This window comes from Sparus aurata, chromosome 8, assembly GCF_900880675.1.
Source record: "Sparus aurata chromosome 8, fSpaAur1.1, whole genome shotgun sequence".
NCBI classification, from domain to species: Eukaryota; Metazoa; Chordata; class Actinopteri; order Spariformes; family Sparidae; genus Sparus; species Sparus aurata.
Window position 1 is genome coordinate 23,045,120 of NC_044194.1, and position 20,249 is coordinate 23,065,368.

The 20,249-nt window shown below is 38.9% G+C and overlaps 1 protein-coding gene and 1 long non-coding RNA gene across 11 annotated transcripts in view; one reads left to right on the top strand and one right to left on the bottom strand.

The window, feature by feature from the left end:
* The window catches only part of LOC115586524 (suppressor of tumorigenicity 7 protein homolog), a 61,598-nt gene that overhangs the window by 21,279 nt on the left and 20,070 nt on the right, over window positions 1-20,249 (top strand). For 8 of the 10 annotated variants that reach the window (XM_030425650.1, XM_030425653.1, XM_030425651.1 and 5 more), the window contains one exon: window positions 17,491-17,573. In XM_030425650.1, coding sequence (XP_030281510.1) covers window positions 17,491-17,573 — 83 coding nt within the window. Of the gene's footprint in view, window positions 1-314; window positions 334-7,952; window positions 8,068-17,490; window positions 17,574-20,249 lie in introns of those variants that run through there. The other 2 variants (XM_030425660.1, XM_030425657.1) reach the window with 2 other exon arrangements.
* Window positions 6,708-15,432, bottom strand: LOC115586528 (uncharacterized). Its single transcript, XR_003984893.1, has 5 exons — window positions 14,105-15,432; window positions 9,914-10,009; window positions 9,401-9,548; window positions 8,985-9,115; window positions 6,708-6,894 (listed from the first exon to the last, which is right to left on the bottom strand). It is a non-coding gene; the product is annotated as an uncharacterized LOC115586528 (long non-coding RNA).

Below are 20,249 nucleotides of genomic sequence, written 5' to 3' on the forward strand. Positions count from 1 at the left end.
AGAAATGTGTATTTCTTGCAAATTGCAGAAGTCATCCATGGATAATGGCAGAAAATTGAACCTAGCCTAGATCAAGCTTTTATATGAAAGGGATTTCTTCCTGTGTTATTAAGTGTTTGACTTTTAAAATGTACTCTTTATTAGCCATTTCCCTCAGTTTTCAACTTCCAGCAGGACTTATAAATGCACCTTACTGACACCAGTGTGAGCAGAAACATCATCCTTTGCACAGTTTTGGGTAAATGCAATTACCTTTTCACCCATACAGACTGAGCTCATTTGAAGACATTTGACCTCATCAGCTGTCACCTCCCTGCCCCCAATCCAACACAGGTTTGGCCTAATGGCATCTGCGTTTTATCATGCTTTCTCTGCTTTGGCCTGCTTGTTAGGATGTTAATATTAAAAAGTCGATGATTCAGTAGCTGCACAATAAGTCTGCGCTTAATCAAAATGGAGGTCAGTACTTGCAGGTAGTACAAGATTTCATTCCTGCCTGAAGGGGCATTGATTTTTTTCTTTTGAAGTCATTTCAACTTCATCATTAGTACACAGCGAACAGTGACAGGAAGTGAGAGAGAGGGAAGTGAATAACTCATAACAAAATCTTGAGGTTGGATTCAAACCTGTGTCTTGTATTTAGATTAAATGCACCTCAGCGCATTCAGTCAGTACTGCAGCCTGGGGGCTATTGATTGTCTGATGTCAAATTGTCTTTGAGAAGCACAGATCTTATTATCATTGATGTGAACTGAAGAGACCAACAGTGACATAGCACTCCTTTGTTTGTATAACTATTAGTTTAATAAGTTCCCAGATGCTCAGGTTGAGGCGTCCATTGAGGTTTTAGTTCTATGGCGTAGAACGATAATGTAGCTTGTTGTTGATTAAGAAAAACAAAAATCTAGAAAAGTATAAACATCAATGGAATGTAACTAAGTACAGATTACCCAAGTTCAATTTTGAGATGCTTTGAGATTTGAGATTGAGATTTCCATTTTCTGCCTCTTAATACTTTCACTCCTCTACATTTGTTTGGTGACTTAAGTTACTCATTCCTGAAAGAATGCTGCATCAAAGTCTTGCATTTGTAAATTCATTGATTTTGTCGCCACATAGACACAAAAAACGCTGAAACCAATAATTGGAAACAAGTTTGAGAACATCTTGTTATAGCATTTAGTGGCTCTGTGACCTTTGGAGCAACTTTTCATCATGATGGATACATGCAAAGACCATTGTTTAAACCACAGGCTCACAATTTCCTTGGTGGTTTTCCTAAACCTTGGCCTGTAAGACTATTAGATTAGTGCCAGCTGCAATAATTAGTAAGCACAACTCAAGATTTGCTTGTTTCAGTTTCTTCAGCGTTTGCTGCTTTTCTTTATATTCATGCTGAAGAGTCTTTGGGTTTTGGACTGTTTGTTAAAACAAGCAATTTGAAAAAGTTACAGTATTGTCTCAACTATGTCTTGGGAATTTATGAGTGAGTTGTAATCTTCAACAAAGGATTGAAAAAATATTAGTTAGTGTAATGAATGTCCAACATAATTTCAATATTTTGGGGAATTTTAATGTCTTTCTTATGGAGGCAGCAGTAGAGAGATGACAGGAACTGAAACAGCAAAGACTCCCAAAAGCCGAATATAAGTTTACAATGAGGTGAACTCGCCTGGCTGTATATAAATTTTCTGTCCTGCAATAAATCTCCCTTTGGATTCTGATTCACCTGAAGTCCTGTAACAACTACTTAGTACTGCTCTATTGGCCTCATTTCTCCTCCATCCCTATTTTATACAATATTGAACAGTTTTTCTTTTTTTCTAAGTTCATGTTGGATCAACATGGTGCTGATCTACATTGGTTTGCATGTCTCTGTAATGTGTGATTTCAGTTACATCATTTTGTACTCTACATCAAACCTTTAATTCCTGAGCATCTACTGTGAGCACTTTTACAGTTTGGAGCCAGAATGATCCGTAACGTGCACTGCTACTTGTGTGATGCAATGCAGTTTCAGAATGGATGAGAACTTTGAGAGTCTTCTAGGGTGTCCTCAACCTAAAAATAGATTGACTCTGGTCCATGAACCCTGGCAGAAACCCGAACACTACACCAACTGGAGACCAGGCTATTTCTGTGTAAGATTAATGTTAGATCACCAACAGTATGCCAGCTGATAAGGATGAGCTTGGGGAAAATGCAATTGGCAAATGGAGGCATGTTTTGATTGTGGGAGGATTGCTGTAGGCCATACCTTAGTCATATCACTCAGACGTTGTATAAGTGCTATTTCATCAGTGGCCATTATGTTTTTGGTTTTTTTAAAGCTGGATATTATTTTCCCTATTGCCTGGAGAAGATCACATCTTTCATCAGTGATAAGCCACTAATGGGTCTTGATCTGTCTTGCTGAGCTAGCTCCAGGTTGTATGTAGTTTCACTGTCGGTGCCCATGAGAAGAATAAGGTGCTTACAGAAAATGGCCATTTGATGAAAGCCAAACAGCCCTCTGACAGCAACCAGTTGTCTCTGTTGCTGTGGTAACCTCCATAAGAACGGCAAAACGGCAGAGCGATCGGGTTTCTGTGGTAACTGCTGACTTCTGCTATTTTTGTCTCTTGAGCTCATATAGTGGCTGGAAGTCGAGCGAGCCAAAAAGGAGGCTTCATTTAGATAAAGGATCTTTTGTAAGGACTTTATCTCATATCCCATGGAACAGAGAGACAGTAATGTATTCTCATGGATCAGGACCTCTGACCCTTAATCCCCACCCAACAGAGATCAATGCAAGACCTGAAAACCTTTCTCCAAAAAGCTTGTACACTCTGTTATGCAGCCAGTATTGAATTTTAGGAATGGGAACTAGTTTTGAAGCCGTTCTCGTTTACATACAGTTGTACAGTCACCAACACTGTGACAAACTCTCGATAATCTATGGGATGTTATTGGTAAGCATCCACTAAAAAGACAGATATTGCTTAAAGGCTTGCTGCAAGATTTTGTATATATTGTCAAATTAATTTCAAATTTGATTAATTGGATATTACCACTGGTATGACAGCAAACATTATTTCCCTTTACTGTTGTAACTTAGGCCTGCTGTATGATTTGCATAAATATACTTGTTTTGAATTTAAGTAACAGTCACATCTGTTCAGTGCTATTGTTTTAATCCAACCACAAGATCTCAACTATTTAACAGAAAAACCTTGCCATTTTATACATCATCTGTAGTTATTTTACTGGCACTCAAAATCTCCATATATGGATCTAAGAGTGGTTGTTAAACTATTCAGCAAACAGGACCAGCTCCCAAGACCTTTTTCTGCTGCCATCCATAACTTCAGCAGTCTACATGTGCCAACAGTAACAGAGCTCTGACTCTGACTTTTGATGATCATAGGCTTGGCCAGAATCAGGGGAGGTGAGGTCATGCTGTTGCTCTTTAATTCATTCCCAGCATGCTGATGCTGACCCTACTTTAGGGCTGCAAGGAATGAGTATTTTCATTATCGATGAATTGACTTATTACTTTCTCTATTAATGGATAAATTAGGTCTCTAAAATGTCAAAAAATTGGCCAGGTCATCAAATTTGTCATCTTTTGTCCAGCAGACAGTCCAAAACCTAAAGACTCTTCATTTACATTATTGAAAAGATCATAACTTTTTTCAGTTCTGGAATCAACAGATCTTTGCCATTTGACTTAAAAAATCCATTATCAAATTAGTTGCTGTCCATCTACTGACTGGTTAATATGTTAATTGTGCCGCTCTACCCCAGTTGCTGTGAATATAGTTACATTTTGTTAAGATGTACTTAAAAGGGGTGCATCATATTTTTATGAAGGTTCTAATATTATTGTTATGATGATGATGATGATGATGATAATGATTATTATTTTGATGATGATGATAATCATGATGTTATTATTATTATTATTATTATTACTATTATTATTATTACTCGTAAATTCTTTAATATGTACATTGCTACCAGGTCCAACGGTGGAGAAATGTATCCAAAAAGGAGAGCAACTTCGATATTGTGGAAGTGGTTTCATTACAAAACATCAGATGTTCAACAAAAGGCAGTAATATGTATGCAGTGCAAGAAGACTGTAAAAGAAAAGGAGGTACTACAACAAACTTAGGTGTGCTCAGCAGCTACTGTGAGTTCTCAACCTAGTTGCCAGGGTAAATGTTGGCAATGTTCATTTCTGCAAACTACGGAAGCCCTAAACGGCCATGCATTCATATATTTTATTTCCTCCGTTTTCCCGTGATAACGAGTTAATTTCCTCAGTTTTCCCAAGATAACGGGATAATTTTCTCGAGATCTCGTGATAAGGAAACTTTGTTTTCCCGAGGTAACGATACAATCAATTCGAGATCTCCAGAAAACAAAAGGATATTGTAGTATATTAAATCATTGCAGGTAACATCATTCAGTGTAGCAATGTCAGAGGAGCAGGAGCATATCGATCACTGCGTCACATATATTTTCAGTCAATGCCTGACACAGGCTGACATATATGCCTTGCTATTATAGATAATATTCATATTAATGTGCGTTATCTAAGAAGACGGTTAGCAAGGCTTCAGCTATATCGGTGGCGCAATCTAAGTGGGCCTGATGTCGTTGTAGCATCCCCGCTGAATGATGGTCAGACTCTCTAACTGATGGTCCAAAGTGTTTATTACAGGAACCTTGTACACTCAAACACACCTTCGGACACACCGTAAGAGCTTGTATCCTTTATCAGCCAGGTGCACAGTAAATCATTTGATCACGTTCAGCAAAAATCATGCAGGCACACTTCCAACACGCACACAGATGATTCACAGGAACACAGATGTTCTCGGTTCACAGCGAGCGCTTTCAAAATAAAAGTCCGGCATTTAGTGTCTAATATTATTAATGAAATAATAACCTGGCTTCAAAGAATATCAGTTAACTAAATGAAAACAAGATGTTCTTATTAACAATTATCACATTAAAGGTAATTTACAGTCGTTACACTAACTGACTGACTCATTCACACACACACACACACACCTTATTATATCGTTTTCTCGGGAAAACAAAGTTTCGTTATCTCAAGATCTCGACAAAAATTATCCCGTTATCTCGGGGAAACAAATGAAATTAACTCGTTATCACGAGAAAACAAATTTCCGTTATCTCGAGATCTCGAGAAACATATATAGCAAAGCACGGATGTGTTCAAACTATTTATGTTGCACCTTTGTTTCTTTGGGTTAATTTTTTTTTTAATTTATGTTGTGATGTGACAACTTTTCTTATGGTTTGGTTAGCTAAAAACTACTCGGTTAGGGTTGGGGACAGTCTCGTCAAAAACATCCGGTTTGGTTGGAATAAACATGGCTGGAAAATGTCCCAATGTTTCCTTAAATATATCCATTGATTTAATCTCAAGTGTTGAAACAGTCATGGCAGCCATGTCCCCCAGCTGTAATGCCCCGACCATCCCCCTCCACCTCCTGAGATGAAAGTCAGCTAGTATGCAAGCAATTATGTATTGTTGATATGATACTTATGATGTACAAATTTGGATGTATCCGTGGTTTGCAGAAATGTAAAATGCCAACACTTTGTTATTTTTTTCTAGCAACTGGGCTGGAATTATACTATACTATAAATATTTTCCTGTATTTAGTCATTTCATCAAGAATATCAAGGAGAAATACCCTGAAATATCATGATATTATTTTAGGGCCATCTCACCTCCCTCACTAATTTAAGATTTATTTCTTGAATTGCTAAAAAAGAATATAAAATTGTACACATTTTCATAAAACTTTTATAAGCAGCATACAAAACAGATGTCAGTATAATAATGGGAAGCTTGGAGTACTTCACAGTTCATCGAGTTGAGAGTCATCCCTGGTAGCTGTGAAATCCCCCTTTTGGATACTGATACTTCCTAATAACATAGTAAGTAAGAGGCCTGACAGTTAAGATGAGAGAACTCGATGATCTAACCACATCAACCAGTGGAGTGCAGTGGTCTGGTGTCAATAATATGGTCGGATAACTTGAACCCTCTTCTATGGATGGAGGTGGTGAGGAATGAAAACATCACTGTTCTAGGCATATTCCCTCAGCCATAATCATTATGTGTGCTTGGCTGCTGATGAAAAGAGAGTTTTTGGGTAGGTTGCAAAATGAGTTTGAATATGATTAACACCCAGTGCTGCCTGGTATGGACAGAATCTTATTTGGTTGATACAAGCATCTCTGCTTGGAGAGTATTTAACAGTGAATTTGAGGGGCAGCAGGACACTGTGGTGGAATTAGAAAAAAAGGGATGCTTGTGATTTCTGGCCAAACAATATAACATCTAATTTCTCTGTTGCGTGACTGCATTCAAATTATAGGTCTTTTCGAAAAAGGAGGAATAAATTATGGAGCCTGTAATTTGACAAGTCTTTACTGTTATTTTCAGTCTGCCATCATGTTGGTGTTTGCACTCTCCAAGAGCCGCCGTTCAGCTGTTAACAGAGCAGCTGTACGACCGCCTGCTTAATTTTCTAGTGTAGTTGTGAGTGTAAACACCTGGATTTAAACACTCTTCACTGGCACATGCTGAGATTATCATTTGACAACACAGTAATGACGAGTTAAACTTTTATTTTGCATATCTTCGCTTTAAGGGATCTCCAAAACATCTAATTCCCATTTATTTTTGAAGCACAATCAAGAATAAAAGTGATGTTGGGGTACCTTTTAGCTCAGTTGGTAGAGCGGGCGTCCCATGTGCAGAGGCTTTGTCCTCGCTGCAGGGGCCCTGGATTCGAATCCCGACCTGGGGCCCTTTGCTGAGTGTCACTCTTCCTCTCTCCCATCCGGTTTCCTGTCATGCCTTATCTGCATTGTCATTAAAGCCATATAGAAAGGCCAAAAAAATATATATATTAAAAAAGAAAAAGAATAAAAGTGAAGTTAAAATTTGAATTTACATCCTTTATTAAAAATTCTACTTTCATCGCTAATTGATACTACTGCTTATCATGGCTTCTAAAAAAAAAGGGGGGGGGGGGGGGGCTGTATGTGAAGACTGCTTCATGATAATTCTTCATGGTTGATCTTCAAGGAAGTGCAGTGATAATTGAATCGGTTCAGCAGGATCTCGTAGAGGGAATCACCGCATTTGTCATCATCATGTTCAAACGCTAACGTAGAGCTGCAGCTAACCTTGTCAGCCATTTAATTTCACTGGGCTCTCCTCCATCCTCCTTCTATAGTATCAGGCAGCAGGCAGAAGGAGGAAAGAAAGTGCCTTGTGACCAGAAGGTCACTGGATCTAATCAATGGATCAAGAGGGAAATCCTGTCTCTGGTGAAAGCAGATGATAATGTTTCACCCTCCCCTAACAACTGCCGCTGATGCGCTCTAGAGCAAGGCACTTAGGCCCCAATTACTCCATTGAAGCTGGTCATGTGGAAGACTGGAATAATACTGGGCCAATGCTTGGAGTAAATGTGTGTTAAACAAGCTATTGCTTATAAACAGAAAATGATCATTATAAAGGCCCTCTGGATAATTAGATGAATATTTGCATTGTAATAATCAGAACTGAAGAACTGTTCCTTGGCTATCTGAGGAAGATCCTTCATCCATTCTGCTGTAGGGTCATTTAGGGGTTGTCATGGTTACCACAGCAGGAGGAGACTAAGGAGCACCTGCTCCCGCCCCCTTTCATTAAAATCCATGTTATTGATTGGCTGGACTGGCATCTACAGACCCCCCTTGTACTTATTCTGCTGGGTTACTAGCAGGAGAGCAGGATAGAGCTAGCTTACAATTGCTTCAGCCTGCTGTCACTCATAGACAGCAGCCAATCAAGAAAAACAAACCAGACCAGCGGCCCCTGCTGGTAAATGTGCTCTATGAAAGACAGCTAGCTGCTGCTTTGACTGCTATATGGATGTGGACAGCCAGTGGAGACACATAATTATCTTGACTTCTGGTGGCAGAGGGGCAAAATCTCACTTTGACTGTGTGTTGGTGGCTCTGGTGGATGTGGCGGTGGAATGGAGGGTAAGTAATGTGGTGTTGCTTCATTTGATGTGCTGCTGCTGACGTGCTGTGTGTAGTCAGGAACTCTACAGTAGCTGTGTTTCTGATCTTTTCCCTTGCAAATGGCCTTTGTATTGTGTACAGCAGGTGGCCCTGTACATTTTGTATTGATATTCATGAAGTGGACGGTTTGCTCAGCGCGTGGGCGAGGGCCTGCTGGCTCAGTGTGTGTGTGTGTCTGTGTGTGTTTTTCTTGCCTCTTTATGTCCGAGTTGTATATCGGTGTGTACTGTCGGAGGGATAGTGAAAGCTGATATGTGTGTTTACATTGTGGCTTGTTGAGCAGAGCTAGATTAAGCTTGGGTAGAGGGGATGTCATTCAGTCTTTGTATTCATTTTCTGTCGAAGTCCCGCATGTTTGTTTTCTTTGTTTACTTTTATCCTCTGTGGTTGTGGAAAATAATTAACAGTACAAGGTTGTTTGACAGATTGTGTCGGCCATCACAGTGTCCCGCAGAGCATCTTCCTTCCCTGACTTTCACCAGCAAAGACAAAATTACTTCTCTTTGTGGCAGCATCACAGATCTCATTAAGACAAGACATTTGAGAATGTTTTTTACATATTCAGGAAAATATTCTGTCTTCTTGAGGAACAAAAACAATATGACATTTAAAAGCGACATTTTAACACAATCTCTCCTTGTTGGTGTTTGACTGCCAGGTTTTTATTTGGATAATGCTCATTGAATACTCAGATACTACTTTGTAAGTAGTCCAACTTAAAATCAAAGTTTCGAACTGAGACGTTATGCCGCCATTCTCTTCCACATGTGCATCTTGTAATTTAGGCAGCATCTTTACCACATGCTGTGACTAATTCTAGGATGAATCTCTCTTTGTAATGTTCTGTATTTATACGTTTGGATGTTTTGCATTACCTAATACGACTGGAATTGATTTTCCTGGTCTGTTGCAGAGATCTTCTTTTCTTAGATCTCTTTTGTGTTTTTGCACAACAAGGGGAAAAGCACTAGTTCAGCTCTACATCAGTTGTTTGGTAGTCCTTCTCCTGGCACCCAAAATAGATATACAGACATTGCAATGAGAAATTTTTAGTCAGTCCTGTCTCTCTCCAACTGATTCCATCCCTCTCTTGACGCCTTCCTTCCTTCTCATGTTGAAGATAAGTTTGCGGAGCATGTGCTGCATTACAATAACAGGCAGATACATACTTACCTCACTAATCCAGAGACAAACACAAATGTGCACACAGCAGCGCAAAATCTCATAAACATAAAAAAAAACACTGTCTATATAACACATACACACGTTACACACACTGAAACTAACTTACCTGCTACTGCTGCTGTGACAGATGCTGGCTACACTCCGCCATGCTCAAAGGTCAGCAGAGGTAGTTAGACCCAGACAGGCTCTGCTAGCAGCCCCATCAGTCAGGGCCAGCCACACGAGCCAGGCTATGAAGTGCTCCGTAATCGGCCCTGCCAAAAACATTTCAGGTATGAGCAGCTGTGATGAAGTGACTTACAACTCAGGTGAGGCTGCAGGTGGCCTTGCACGATCTCCCAACTTTGTGTCATGTTACTGACATGTTGCTTCTCATGATAACATTTGAAAATGATGTATTTCCTTAAGCAGTGTCACTTTATCAGAATCAAATCAAATCAAATCAAATCAATTTTATTTATATAGCCCAAAATCACAATCACATTGCCTCAGTGGGCTTTACAATCTGTACAGTGAACAACATCCTCTGTCCTTAGACCCTCGATTCGAGTGAGGAAAAACTTCACATGTTGATGGAAAAAAAACCTTTTAACAGGGTAAAAAAAACAATGGAAGAAACCTCAGGAAGAGCCACAGAGGAGGGATCCCTCTTCCAGGACGGACAGACATGCAATAGATGTTGCGTGTACAGAGAACACCCTGCAGTGGTGACTGGCTGCTTGGAAACAAACATTTTAGAATGATTTTAGAGTATTTCTAATAAAAAAAAAAACAGGCAGAAAATATCTCTTTTCATTTCTGATAATAATCCAACACTCATTTGTCCAGTTAACATCCACTAGGCTGTGAAGAATCAATTGACATGCACTTTGCAGCCTAAAAAGATCCACAATGGAATAGATCTGAAGTTTACAGCATGACTCAGTTTTACAACGCAGCAGCGCTCTTAGTGAGGCTTGGTAATGACATACTCTAGGACACACATTTGAGCTCCATATGTGAGCTGTAAAACTCACCACCACATCACTGGTTTCAAAGTGATTCAAAAGAAATGTAGTAACTTGCTTGTAGTACAGCTGTTTAAATTAGATGAGCAAAGTTCTGTCACTGCTGCTGCAGGATGGAGGCTTTTAATCTGACATCAATAGTTCATTAACCTTGATGTTTTAAAGCTATTTCTGTGGACCTTTGGCTTTATGTTTTCTGTCATTGTCTTACACTGTTTTGTCTGTTACAGCACTCTGGGTTTTAAAATAAAGCACGATTAAATGTGTCATGGTGTTTTAGGGTGTTCCCATCAAAAATCAATCAACAGTGTAGAGTTTGAATTCACAGTCTTACGGATTTTGAACAATGGAGTAGGACATCTAAACATGATGAGGCTCAGCTTAAATCGACTCGACTCACTTTGGTACAAGACACTTATCTCAGATCTGTCTTTCAATGCAGAGTGTACCACCTCAATGTAGGCAGGGTTCTTAACTGATTGTCATGGCAAATCTGGGTGAAATTGCCATGACATCTTCAACGCGACACAAACACAGTGGAACAATGGGAGGATGTCTTCTGTTTCTTTTTAATCCTTTTATCAGCAACCAAACAGATGAATGTCTGAGCTAAATCAGTTGACGTAGTTAAGTGGCTGCCATTTATTAAAATCTGTGTCAAGTGAATTAAAAACATATGGTACATGTGCAAGGATCTCCATGTCAAGCAAGTTTATCTCTTACTAATCAGTGGTCTTCACTTTGTTTTTACTCTGCCGTTTAGTATTGACTGGGTTTGCTTGGAACCTCAGCTGAGGTGATACCAGAAAACTTAACAGTTACCGGGTCAACAGCTTTGACAATGGAAAACCAAAAAAACAATGTGCCAGTCAAGTCAAATCGAGATGTACCATGCAGTGGGAATATGGAAAAACAGTTTCTTGTTGAAGACAGAAGCCAGAAAGCCTCAAAAACAAGCAAGAAGTAAAATTGTCTCATTTGAAACCACACACAGCCATTGATAACAATGTAAAAAGAAAATGTGCTACCTTGTCCACTATATACGTAGTTGGACATGTCTGTATTTAAAATAGCCACAGTTTCTACAAGATTCATCTGATGTGGATGCAAGTCCCTAGAAGGAAATCTGAAAGTCAGCACTTTGATCATATATTCATTGTATCATATTCGGTGTAGAGTACAAAACTAATGGAATGTCTTACTGTCCAACTACTTTTTTTATTTTACAGTATAAATTTGGTCAGCAGTTGGTTTTTCTGCATTTAACATTGTTGTTCCAGAAGTACTTGGTTCTGATCTCTATTGGAGGTAAATGTTTAAGTAATCTATGTTGCCCAAAGGCAATACATCTGTTGAAGGGTAGTATATGTGTCAGCCTTTTTAGACATATAATGGTAGCAACATTAAAGCATATGAGTTTTTCATTCATATATAATGATAAAGACTTTTCATTTGTTCTCTTTTGCAGGCAGAAGACATAGATCTAGCTTGGGTGTGTGACTGCATAAATGAGAGTCATTGTATGTTTGAATGTGTGGGTGTTCACGTGTGCCTCAGTGTGTGTCTTTTATAATTCCGGTCATGGCACAGTCTCCCGACCGTCCCCTCTTCAGTAAAGGTCACATCTCCTGCTGTCTCCGGTGACATTTAGTCTCGAGTCTGTCTGTTAGAATTTGTTCCTTGAATTCATCACGTTATGCTCCCAACATGCTCTCTGGCTGCCTCCTGATATAAACTCAATGGAGTGGTATCAGCCAAAGAGGTCACATGCTTGAATAATGGCCCAGCAAAGAACATTTCTGAATGAGAAATGTCCCATTAAAATATGTTGGACCAGGACAGTTAGTTGAATCTGGTGATAGCAAATTAATTGAATACACGTTTGCTCTTTGAATGTTAGAGTTGTTAATTAATCAGGAAATGCCTGCTGCTCAAATGTCAAGATCAACTACTTTTTCTGTTTTATATTATTGAAGATGTATTATTTTGGCGAGATTTGTACGAGAAAAGCAATTTGAAGATAATACTCAAGGCTCTTGAAACATTTTTTCTGGCATTCAATGATTAAAATTTTGATTGAAAAAATAACTCAGGGCTCAAAAAATAAGGATTTCCTGGTTGCCATGGCTAAGGAAGTAACTAAGACGTGAGCCACCTTGCTTCCTTTTTGCCCTATTGAAAAGAAAAAGTAAAAAAAAAAAAAATAAGGTTGAACCCTGTAACTAACAGATTTATTAGTAATGATATGCAATGCATACACTCTTGTTTGAACTTCTTGAAGCACTCGATTAATTTAAACAAACAAGTGCAAAACTGACTGCTTTCCAGGACTTGTCTCAAAATGTGTGCCGTCATCCTCATATTTAAATGATAACACATCTCTCCCTGTCCTAGCCTGCTTTTCCCTCCATCATTGCAGTGTGGCATTTCAGAAAAAACATAAAAACTTCTCATTTCATATTTGGTCAGGCAGCACATCTTAAGAACTAGGTCTGACTGCGCATAAAGCCACACTTACTCAATGACAGCAGGACACATGGATATAAAGACGCTGTTTGAAGCAGTGGCTTTCAGATAAATAAACAAAGACAACCTTTAGCAAAGCACTCAACCCCAGTTGCTCAGTTGTAGCTGCTGTGGAGTGGGCTTGCCTACGGTGTTACACAGTGCCCCAAAACCACCATCTTTGTTTTGTATTGTTTCCACAGAAGTCAGTTGATCAATGCTACAGAAACTGAAAAGGGTCTGCTCTGTACAGCAGCGGCACCAGAGTTGCAGGAGTCACAGCTCGCTTATCACATCATGAGAGGAAGAAGAGTTGGAGGAGGATTTGTTGTCGAAGTGAAAAGCAAAAGGCCTGTTTGGAAATATTTTGGATATAAACCAAATGAAAATAAGGAATAACTGGGAAAAGGAGTTGATTACATCACTGAGAAGGTGGAGATGTACAGGCTGTCCCCTCTTTATTAAACATTAAGCTGGCTGCAATCAGTGGGCTGATATTCGAAATGCACAAATGCCACATTTGCCGAGAAATATCCTGAGGAAGAGTTCTATGTAGTTTAAGTGTTCAAAGGTTAGCCCCTTCCTGAATCCTGATAGCAGTGAGTCTTTTTTCTTTTCACTGACTTGATTGATTGTTCCTTCATTCACTGCACGCAAGGAGGGAACAGGAACATTCAGTCTCAGTGACCTTGTTATAAACTGTACATGGCACAAGTACAGCAGAATGACTCAGTCTATTTATTGTAAAGTGCATGACAGGTTTTGGGCATTAGTTGAGGAAACCATCATGCAAAAACAGAGAAGCCAGATGTCTTTATGGAATAGTATATTTGCAATTATGCAGTCCCACAGTTACAATCTCAAAGTTAAGTAAAACGCTCCCTAGAAATGAAGTCCAGTGAAAGGGGCTCTCTTATCCATATTGCCATGACACATGAACATTTTTTTGTTGGCTTCTAATTATCTGATGTTGCAGCTTGATTACTTTTTAGTTTATTTTACTCGATCTCAAAATGGGACTTTGATGTTAGAACTTGACCAGTTGGGATCAATAACATTGCCCAAAGGGTAACGGTTATAAATATTATAAATCATAAGTCAATTCCTGATGAATCATTTTAAAAAGTGGAACATTTTTAATGAATATTCTAATCACTACATCGCTTGTTTTGGAAATTAGCCTAAATCTGTGACTTATCTGTGATTATGCCCACTCTGCTTTATTGTTCTATGTGAATTGACCGTATGTCAATTCTGACAAAAAAATGTGGCTTGACAAAGATGAAAAAGTCCCTCACCAGCCAAACAGCAGTATCCTCTCATCGGTGCAAGCTGACAGCAGCTGTCAGGCCTGTTTGACCACAGGCCAATCTGAAAGACCCTTTTCTGCTTGGACGAGAGCCTGCACTTCACAGCAGTGAATAGCTGGCCAGCTGCACTTAGTTTATGCACGTGTGTGTGTTTCTGTGTGGCTATGAGGCTGGGGTTCGTATGAGTGGGGTCTTTGTCCCACTCTCCCCATCTTCAATATGACTCCTAGGGAATTAACATGACAACCCAAAACCCCCAACCATATGCAATGATCTGTCAGTCGAGGAGAATCCCAGAACTTTTAGTCAAATGTAGGTCAGGAAGTTCGCCAACACACTAATCCGGAGAAGTAGACAAGTCTTCATTACTGCAGTGGCGTCTTTCAACAATATCTGCGGGTTTCAGTCGGCTTCAATGCGAGCTGTCCTAATAAGTGAACGATTTTCTACTTGTACTTTTTCTTTCTGTGATACATTACATTTTATAGCAATTTGTACCAAATCTGGAAGAGCCTGTGCAGTTCTCTGTTGCTCCAACACTCGGGGCAAACTTCAACTTTGGAAACAGTGGAATGGGAAATATACAGGCCTTTACTTCATGAAGAGTGCCCCTGTCTGAGACCATACATTGATGAAAAGATAAAGTAATTATTATTTGTGTATAGCCACCAGGGGTGCAACTTACCAATAGTTTGATTAGCCATTAATCAGTCAGTCATTTTCACTATAAAATATCGAAACCTTTTTGGAAAATGCTATATTATTTTTTCCTGAAGCCCAAAGTGACATATTCAGATAGCTTATTTTGTCGTACCAACAGTCCAAAGACTCTTCATTTACTGTAATATATGACACATTTTGGTTGCCGTTCTTGTCCGCTATGATGATATTTTACTCACCACCTTAACTGCTGACATTTGGGGATGTAGTGACTGATGGAAACTGCTAAACCTGAGAATGCACAGGTCAACCATTCACAGGATTAAACTCGAGTTTTAAATGCTTTAACCATGATATCTAAAAGGCTTATTTAAGATGCGTAATCATTTATGATTTTCTTGGTCAGGTGTACCGTTCACAAACATCTTTGCTCACACTACTGAAGGCTCTTTGTTTAGTGTTCTGAGCAATCATAGATGTTTTGTTTGAGGAGTTGGTTATCAGTTAATCTCTCTAAACAGATCATTGTTTATATGCTGTTCCTGGTACGTCGTCTTATTCACTTAAGCCTGTTTTTTCTCAAATTTCTATGGCTTCTATGAATAAGAACCCCTTTCACCCATATACATGTTAACACGACCAATATTAAAGCATAAAAGCAGGCCTTCAGAATCATAATCCATCAAAGACAGACTTTTTTTGTTTGAAAAATGCTCCAGTGTTGTTATTTTTTAAAACTGGAAATCGTCCTCAGATGATGAATAGAAAGGTCACAGCTCCAGATATCATCTGCCACTTTTGTAATCACTGTTTCTTTTTCTCTTGTAGAGATGTGTGTGAAATTGAAAACACAAATTGAAAACAGATGGTGGTGGAGGACTCTGTGACACTGTTTTCTGCTTCATCCTGGATAATAATATCACTAGTATTGCAGCTAAACCACCTTTGTCACACTCATTCCCTCCAACAGTTCCAACAATACTCATTTAGATCGCCAACTAATCTGCTACTTAAGCTATACACTAACTTTTAACACTATTGGAAGAGTAGGTATGCGTTGTGGTGTTGCAGAGTAGCATGGACCAGCTCTGTACTGTTAAGGCTTGAATTATGGATCATTGACTCAGAGTTGTAATTTTTCAGTTCAGAGGGTCTCGTATAACTGGCTCTGGAAACAAATTGTGCAGAAACCTGTCATTGCTGTCAAAGGATTGACGACTCATGAGTGACTAATGAACTGAGATGTATGAACACACATTTGTTTGGCACAGACTCCAACAAACAGTAACACAAATTTTAATAGTTTTGTTTTCAGTGACAAAACAAATGTAGATGCAAAACACAAACTTTAATCATATCTCAGTCGAAATATGTTTTAAAATAATTGCAATATGATTTTTATTCATTTATTTATTTATTTTTTTCACCATACTGTCCTGACCTGGTTTCATCTCCACCATCTAGACTAGTGTGCCATTACATTGGGGGGGGGGGGGGGGGGGGGGGGGGGGGGGGGAAATGAAATTGCATTATCTTGTTTTTCTGTAAATGTATTTGAATATGAAAAAATAAAGAATTTTCGTCCAGATAATTATTAATTGTTTCTACAATGATTGAAGTTTCTGTAGGTTAGTGTGTTTTATCAAACAACTACAGTAGGCCCTGGCAACATCAAACTCCCATGTATCCTTTTAAAAGGGCTAAATTATGTAATATTAGACAGACGACAGGTGTTGCACATCCTGCCATGTGACTAATGTGCAAGCCTACATTGTGATGTTGATGCTGAAATAATATATTGTGCAGTCTAACCGATATATAGTTGTATATTTCCTCATCAAAAGTTGTGTTCGCAGTCACATTTTGTTAATTTGTCGTCAGTCTCAGTTTAGGCTGCCAGTCAATTTGTAACGCCAACAGTTTTACACTTAGTTCTTGGGGAGTACTGCTGCATGTGTGAAAACAGTAGTATAAAGCCTTTTTTGGCTTAAGGGAAGATGCATGTAATAAAAATAAATTGACTCTGGTCATGTCACTAAGTAGCTAAATTGATTTGTGGGTAATGTAGGCTGCCGGTTTTGAAAAGGAAAAGGAATTCATGAAGTAAAAAAGTTTGTATCCCTGGTTCTGCTGTGCCAATTTTGAACATTTGTTTTTAAACTTTCGCTGGATTCAGCGGTATTTTAGGAGTGCAATGTTAGACCACTTGACTGCTTTTCAAAACCGGGTGGCTACATTACCAGCAATGCAAGGTAGCCACTGATGAAATCACCAGAGGCAATTTTTCTGATTACATGCAGCTTCCTCTGGAGCCACAAAAGGCTTTATACTACTTTCTTCACATGTGCTTTAAGCTCAGTTTCCGTTTCCTACCCAGAGTGCACCTTCACTCTGTAGTAAGGCTTACCCTGGTCCCCTGGTGTTGTGTAATTTCACATCTGAGCAGCAGGGCTCTCTGGGAAATGCCAAAGCCTGCATGTGGATGACGTGTTTAAGCATGAAACGTTTCATGTCTTGGAATCATAAATGTCCTTGAATCCTCTGAGTCTCTTTGATGTTTCTCTCCGTGCAGACATGACCCAGTTTCATACAGACACACAGCATTTGAATCTACAAATATCTTTTCTCATGTATTCTCTGTTGGTGTGGAAAAAGGTTTTTTAGTATCTAATTGTAAGCTCTAACCCTTTCTTCTGTTTGTGTCTCCTTTGCAGTAAGCATGTTTCTCAACACCTTGACACCCAAGTTTTACGTGGCTCTGACGGGCACTTCCTCCCTCATTTCAGGACTCATATTGGTAAGAAACTTACTTAACTTTAAGTTATACTGTCATACTCATTGCACGTTGTTCTGGTGCATCAGCTTTGTTTAAAAATCACATCTTAAGGTTGATGACTGTGCACTCATACTTGACATTCTCATTCATAATGTTAGAAAGAGAAAATTAATTTTCATAGATTGCTCCCCAGGTGACTTGATGAGCCCAGGATGTAATTTGTTCGGACTATAATCAGAGGTTCAGAGGCCACGAGGTGCTGAGGAGAGAGGAAATCTATACTCATTTGGTTGTTAAGATGACCCGCAAAAGAAAGAGGCAGCATTTGGCACTGTCACTTTATATCTTTCCAGCCCATGACACCATGCAAGACACTTTAAATGATTTTAGTGCTTTTCAAACAAAAGTGAATGTATTTTGGGGTTTATTTTTAAAAAAATTCAAAATTTCAGTTTCTTAAATATGATTATTTGCAGGTTTCTTTTCTCCTCCATGACAGCAAACTAAATATCTTTTCGGTTTTGGACAAAGCAATTCATCATCCTCATCTTGGGATTTGGGAACATTCTTACACCATTTTCTGGTATTTTATAGAACAAACAACAACAACAATATATTAATTGAGAAAATAATCAACATCTTTAATTTATAATAATCATTAGTTGCATCCCTGCTGTGCACTGAACTGTCCCTGCACAAGGCACTTCTCCCTCAGCTACTCCAGAGAAGCCAAAATGGGGTAAAGGTGTTGCGTTAGTGGTATACAGCATTTCTGAGATGTGTTTTTTTGTTGCATCTATCCCTCAATCTACAGCCTGGCAAAGAGTTTCTTGCCGTCTTACATCATTTTTCAAAAATGGATAGAATAAACAAAGAAGCAATGTAATAGAACTGTTGGCGAGGTTATTCCTACTTATGTAGGTATTTTATCTCTCTTTCAAGTTCTTCACAGAGATGGCCAACTGTGCAACAGTGTTTGGTCTGTATTTTAAAATAGCTCTTCTCTTAATTAACTCGCTCTCTCTCTCTTCCCTGCGGACTATTGGCCAATATGTGAGGCTGCTTAGAAAAGCTGTTGCACATGCTCTGAGTTGAGTACGAAATGTGGAAGCCAACTAGTTTCATGAAGCGATACTGGTCTTTTCTCTGTAATTGGAATAGATGTTTATGTACGGATTCGGTAGATTTCCTCTGAAGAGTTCTCGATAACCTCCATCAGAATTTGATATCACTTCCTCCCTCAAGCCAAGGCCGAGTGTAAGAGCTTTGTCAGATGTTTGTCTCTACATTTGGTAAAATGCTGTAGCTCTGATTCTCAGTCATTAAAACTCTAACCATAAGAGGCTCTGGTATTAGTATATTTTCAAACCCTTAAGTTTTGAGCAACATTCTTGTTTAAAGAAACATTTTACCCAGAAATGAAAATGTATTTTGTGGGTGTCACGAGTTGATAAAAAAAAAAAAAAGAAAAATCAGCACGAACTTTCGACTTTAATGCCCTTTTATGTCATTTACACTTTCTTGGTCTTTTTTAAAAAGAGGGCGGTATTTCACAGTAACAGGTTGACTTCATTCTGGTGCTATTTGCAGGTTAGGGTTAGACAAGTTCAAATATTATGCACCAAAAATAAAGACTCCAGAGTTCAACACCCGTTGGTGATTTGACAATAAACAACAAAATTCTGTTTGTTACAAAGTTTGATGTCTCAAACCAGTCTGGAGTAAACCCTCTTCTCAAATAATTGAATCAAGGATCTTTGGCAGTGTAATCAGTTTAGTTCGGTTCCAGTTTCCTCTACAAGTAAACCCTCTTCTCATCAATAAATTATATCTGGAACACAAATAAAATTGAAATCTCTGCAATCCCCGAGAAAAGACATTATTATCTGTCAGCCTCGGGGTGAGTATGTAATTTCTGAGTCTTTCTCTTTTTAGGGGAACTTTTCCTTTAATATTTATAGTCACAGTCTTATGCTGTTTGCCAGTGAACAGCTCCACAGAGCAGCTGGTTGTGGCTTGCTAAAAAGCAATTAGATGGTAATTGTCAAGATACAGAGAGTATCTCTTTATGTGTTTGTGAAGCTCCACAGCTTTCAGCAACCTTCACATATGGTTGAAGGATGACAGGACAGATGTTGTTTGAAAGTAGTGTGTACAACTTGGTTTGACAAATGCTTCAAGGAGAGTGGTGCACAAAGCAAGTACAGGGGTAAGTCATAAAGGTAAATGGCATGCACTTACTGTATACAGCACACTAAAGCAGTACTGATGACAGTGCAGCTGCCATCAGGAGGTGCCTGTGGTCCAGAGTCCCACTCAGAGGCACTTTAACATGCAGATTAATGTACGATCCTCTCTCCTCATCTCAGACGTGTCATCATGATCCAACAGTCTGCAGATTTTCAGTCCAACTAAACTGCAGGTTTTACTGATTTGTTCCTCTTCTCTAGCTGAGGGTAGTAATTGGAAAAATTCAGAAGAAGCACACTCTTGGGCCTTTGTGGCACAAGGCTGAGACCCACTGATGCAGACAGTGTTAATCACCGGAATAGCTTAGTCCACATTCTGATTAAAATGGAAAGCAGATAGGGAATAGCTAAGCACAACTAAAGTTCTTTAGCTGACAAAGTATTTTTCTCAGTTATGTGCTGGCCAGTAATTGTCTTTATATTAACATCTTGTTTAATCAGAAAAATC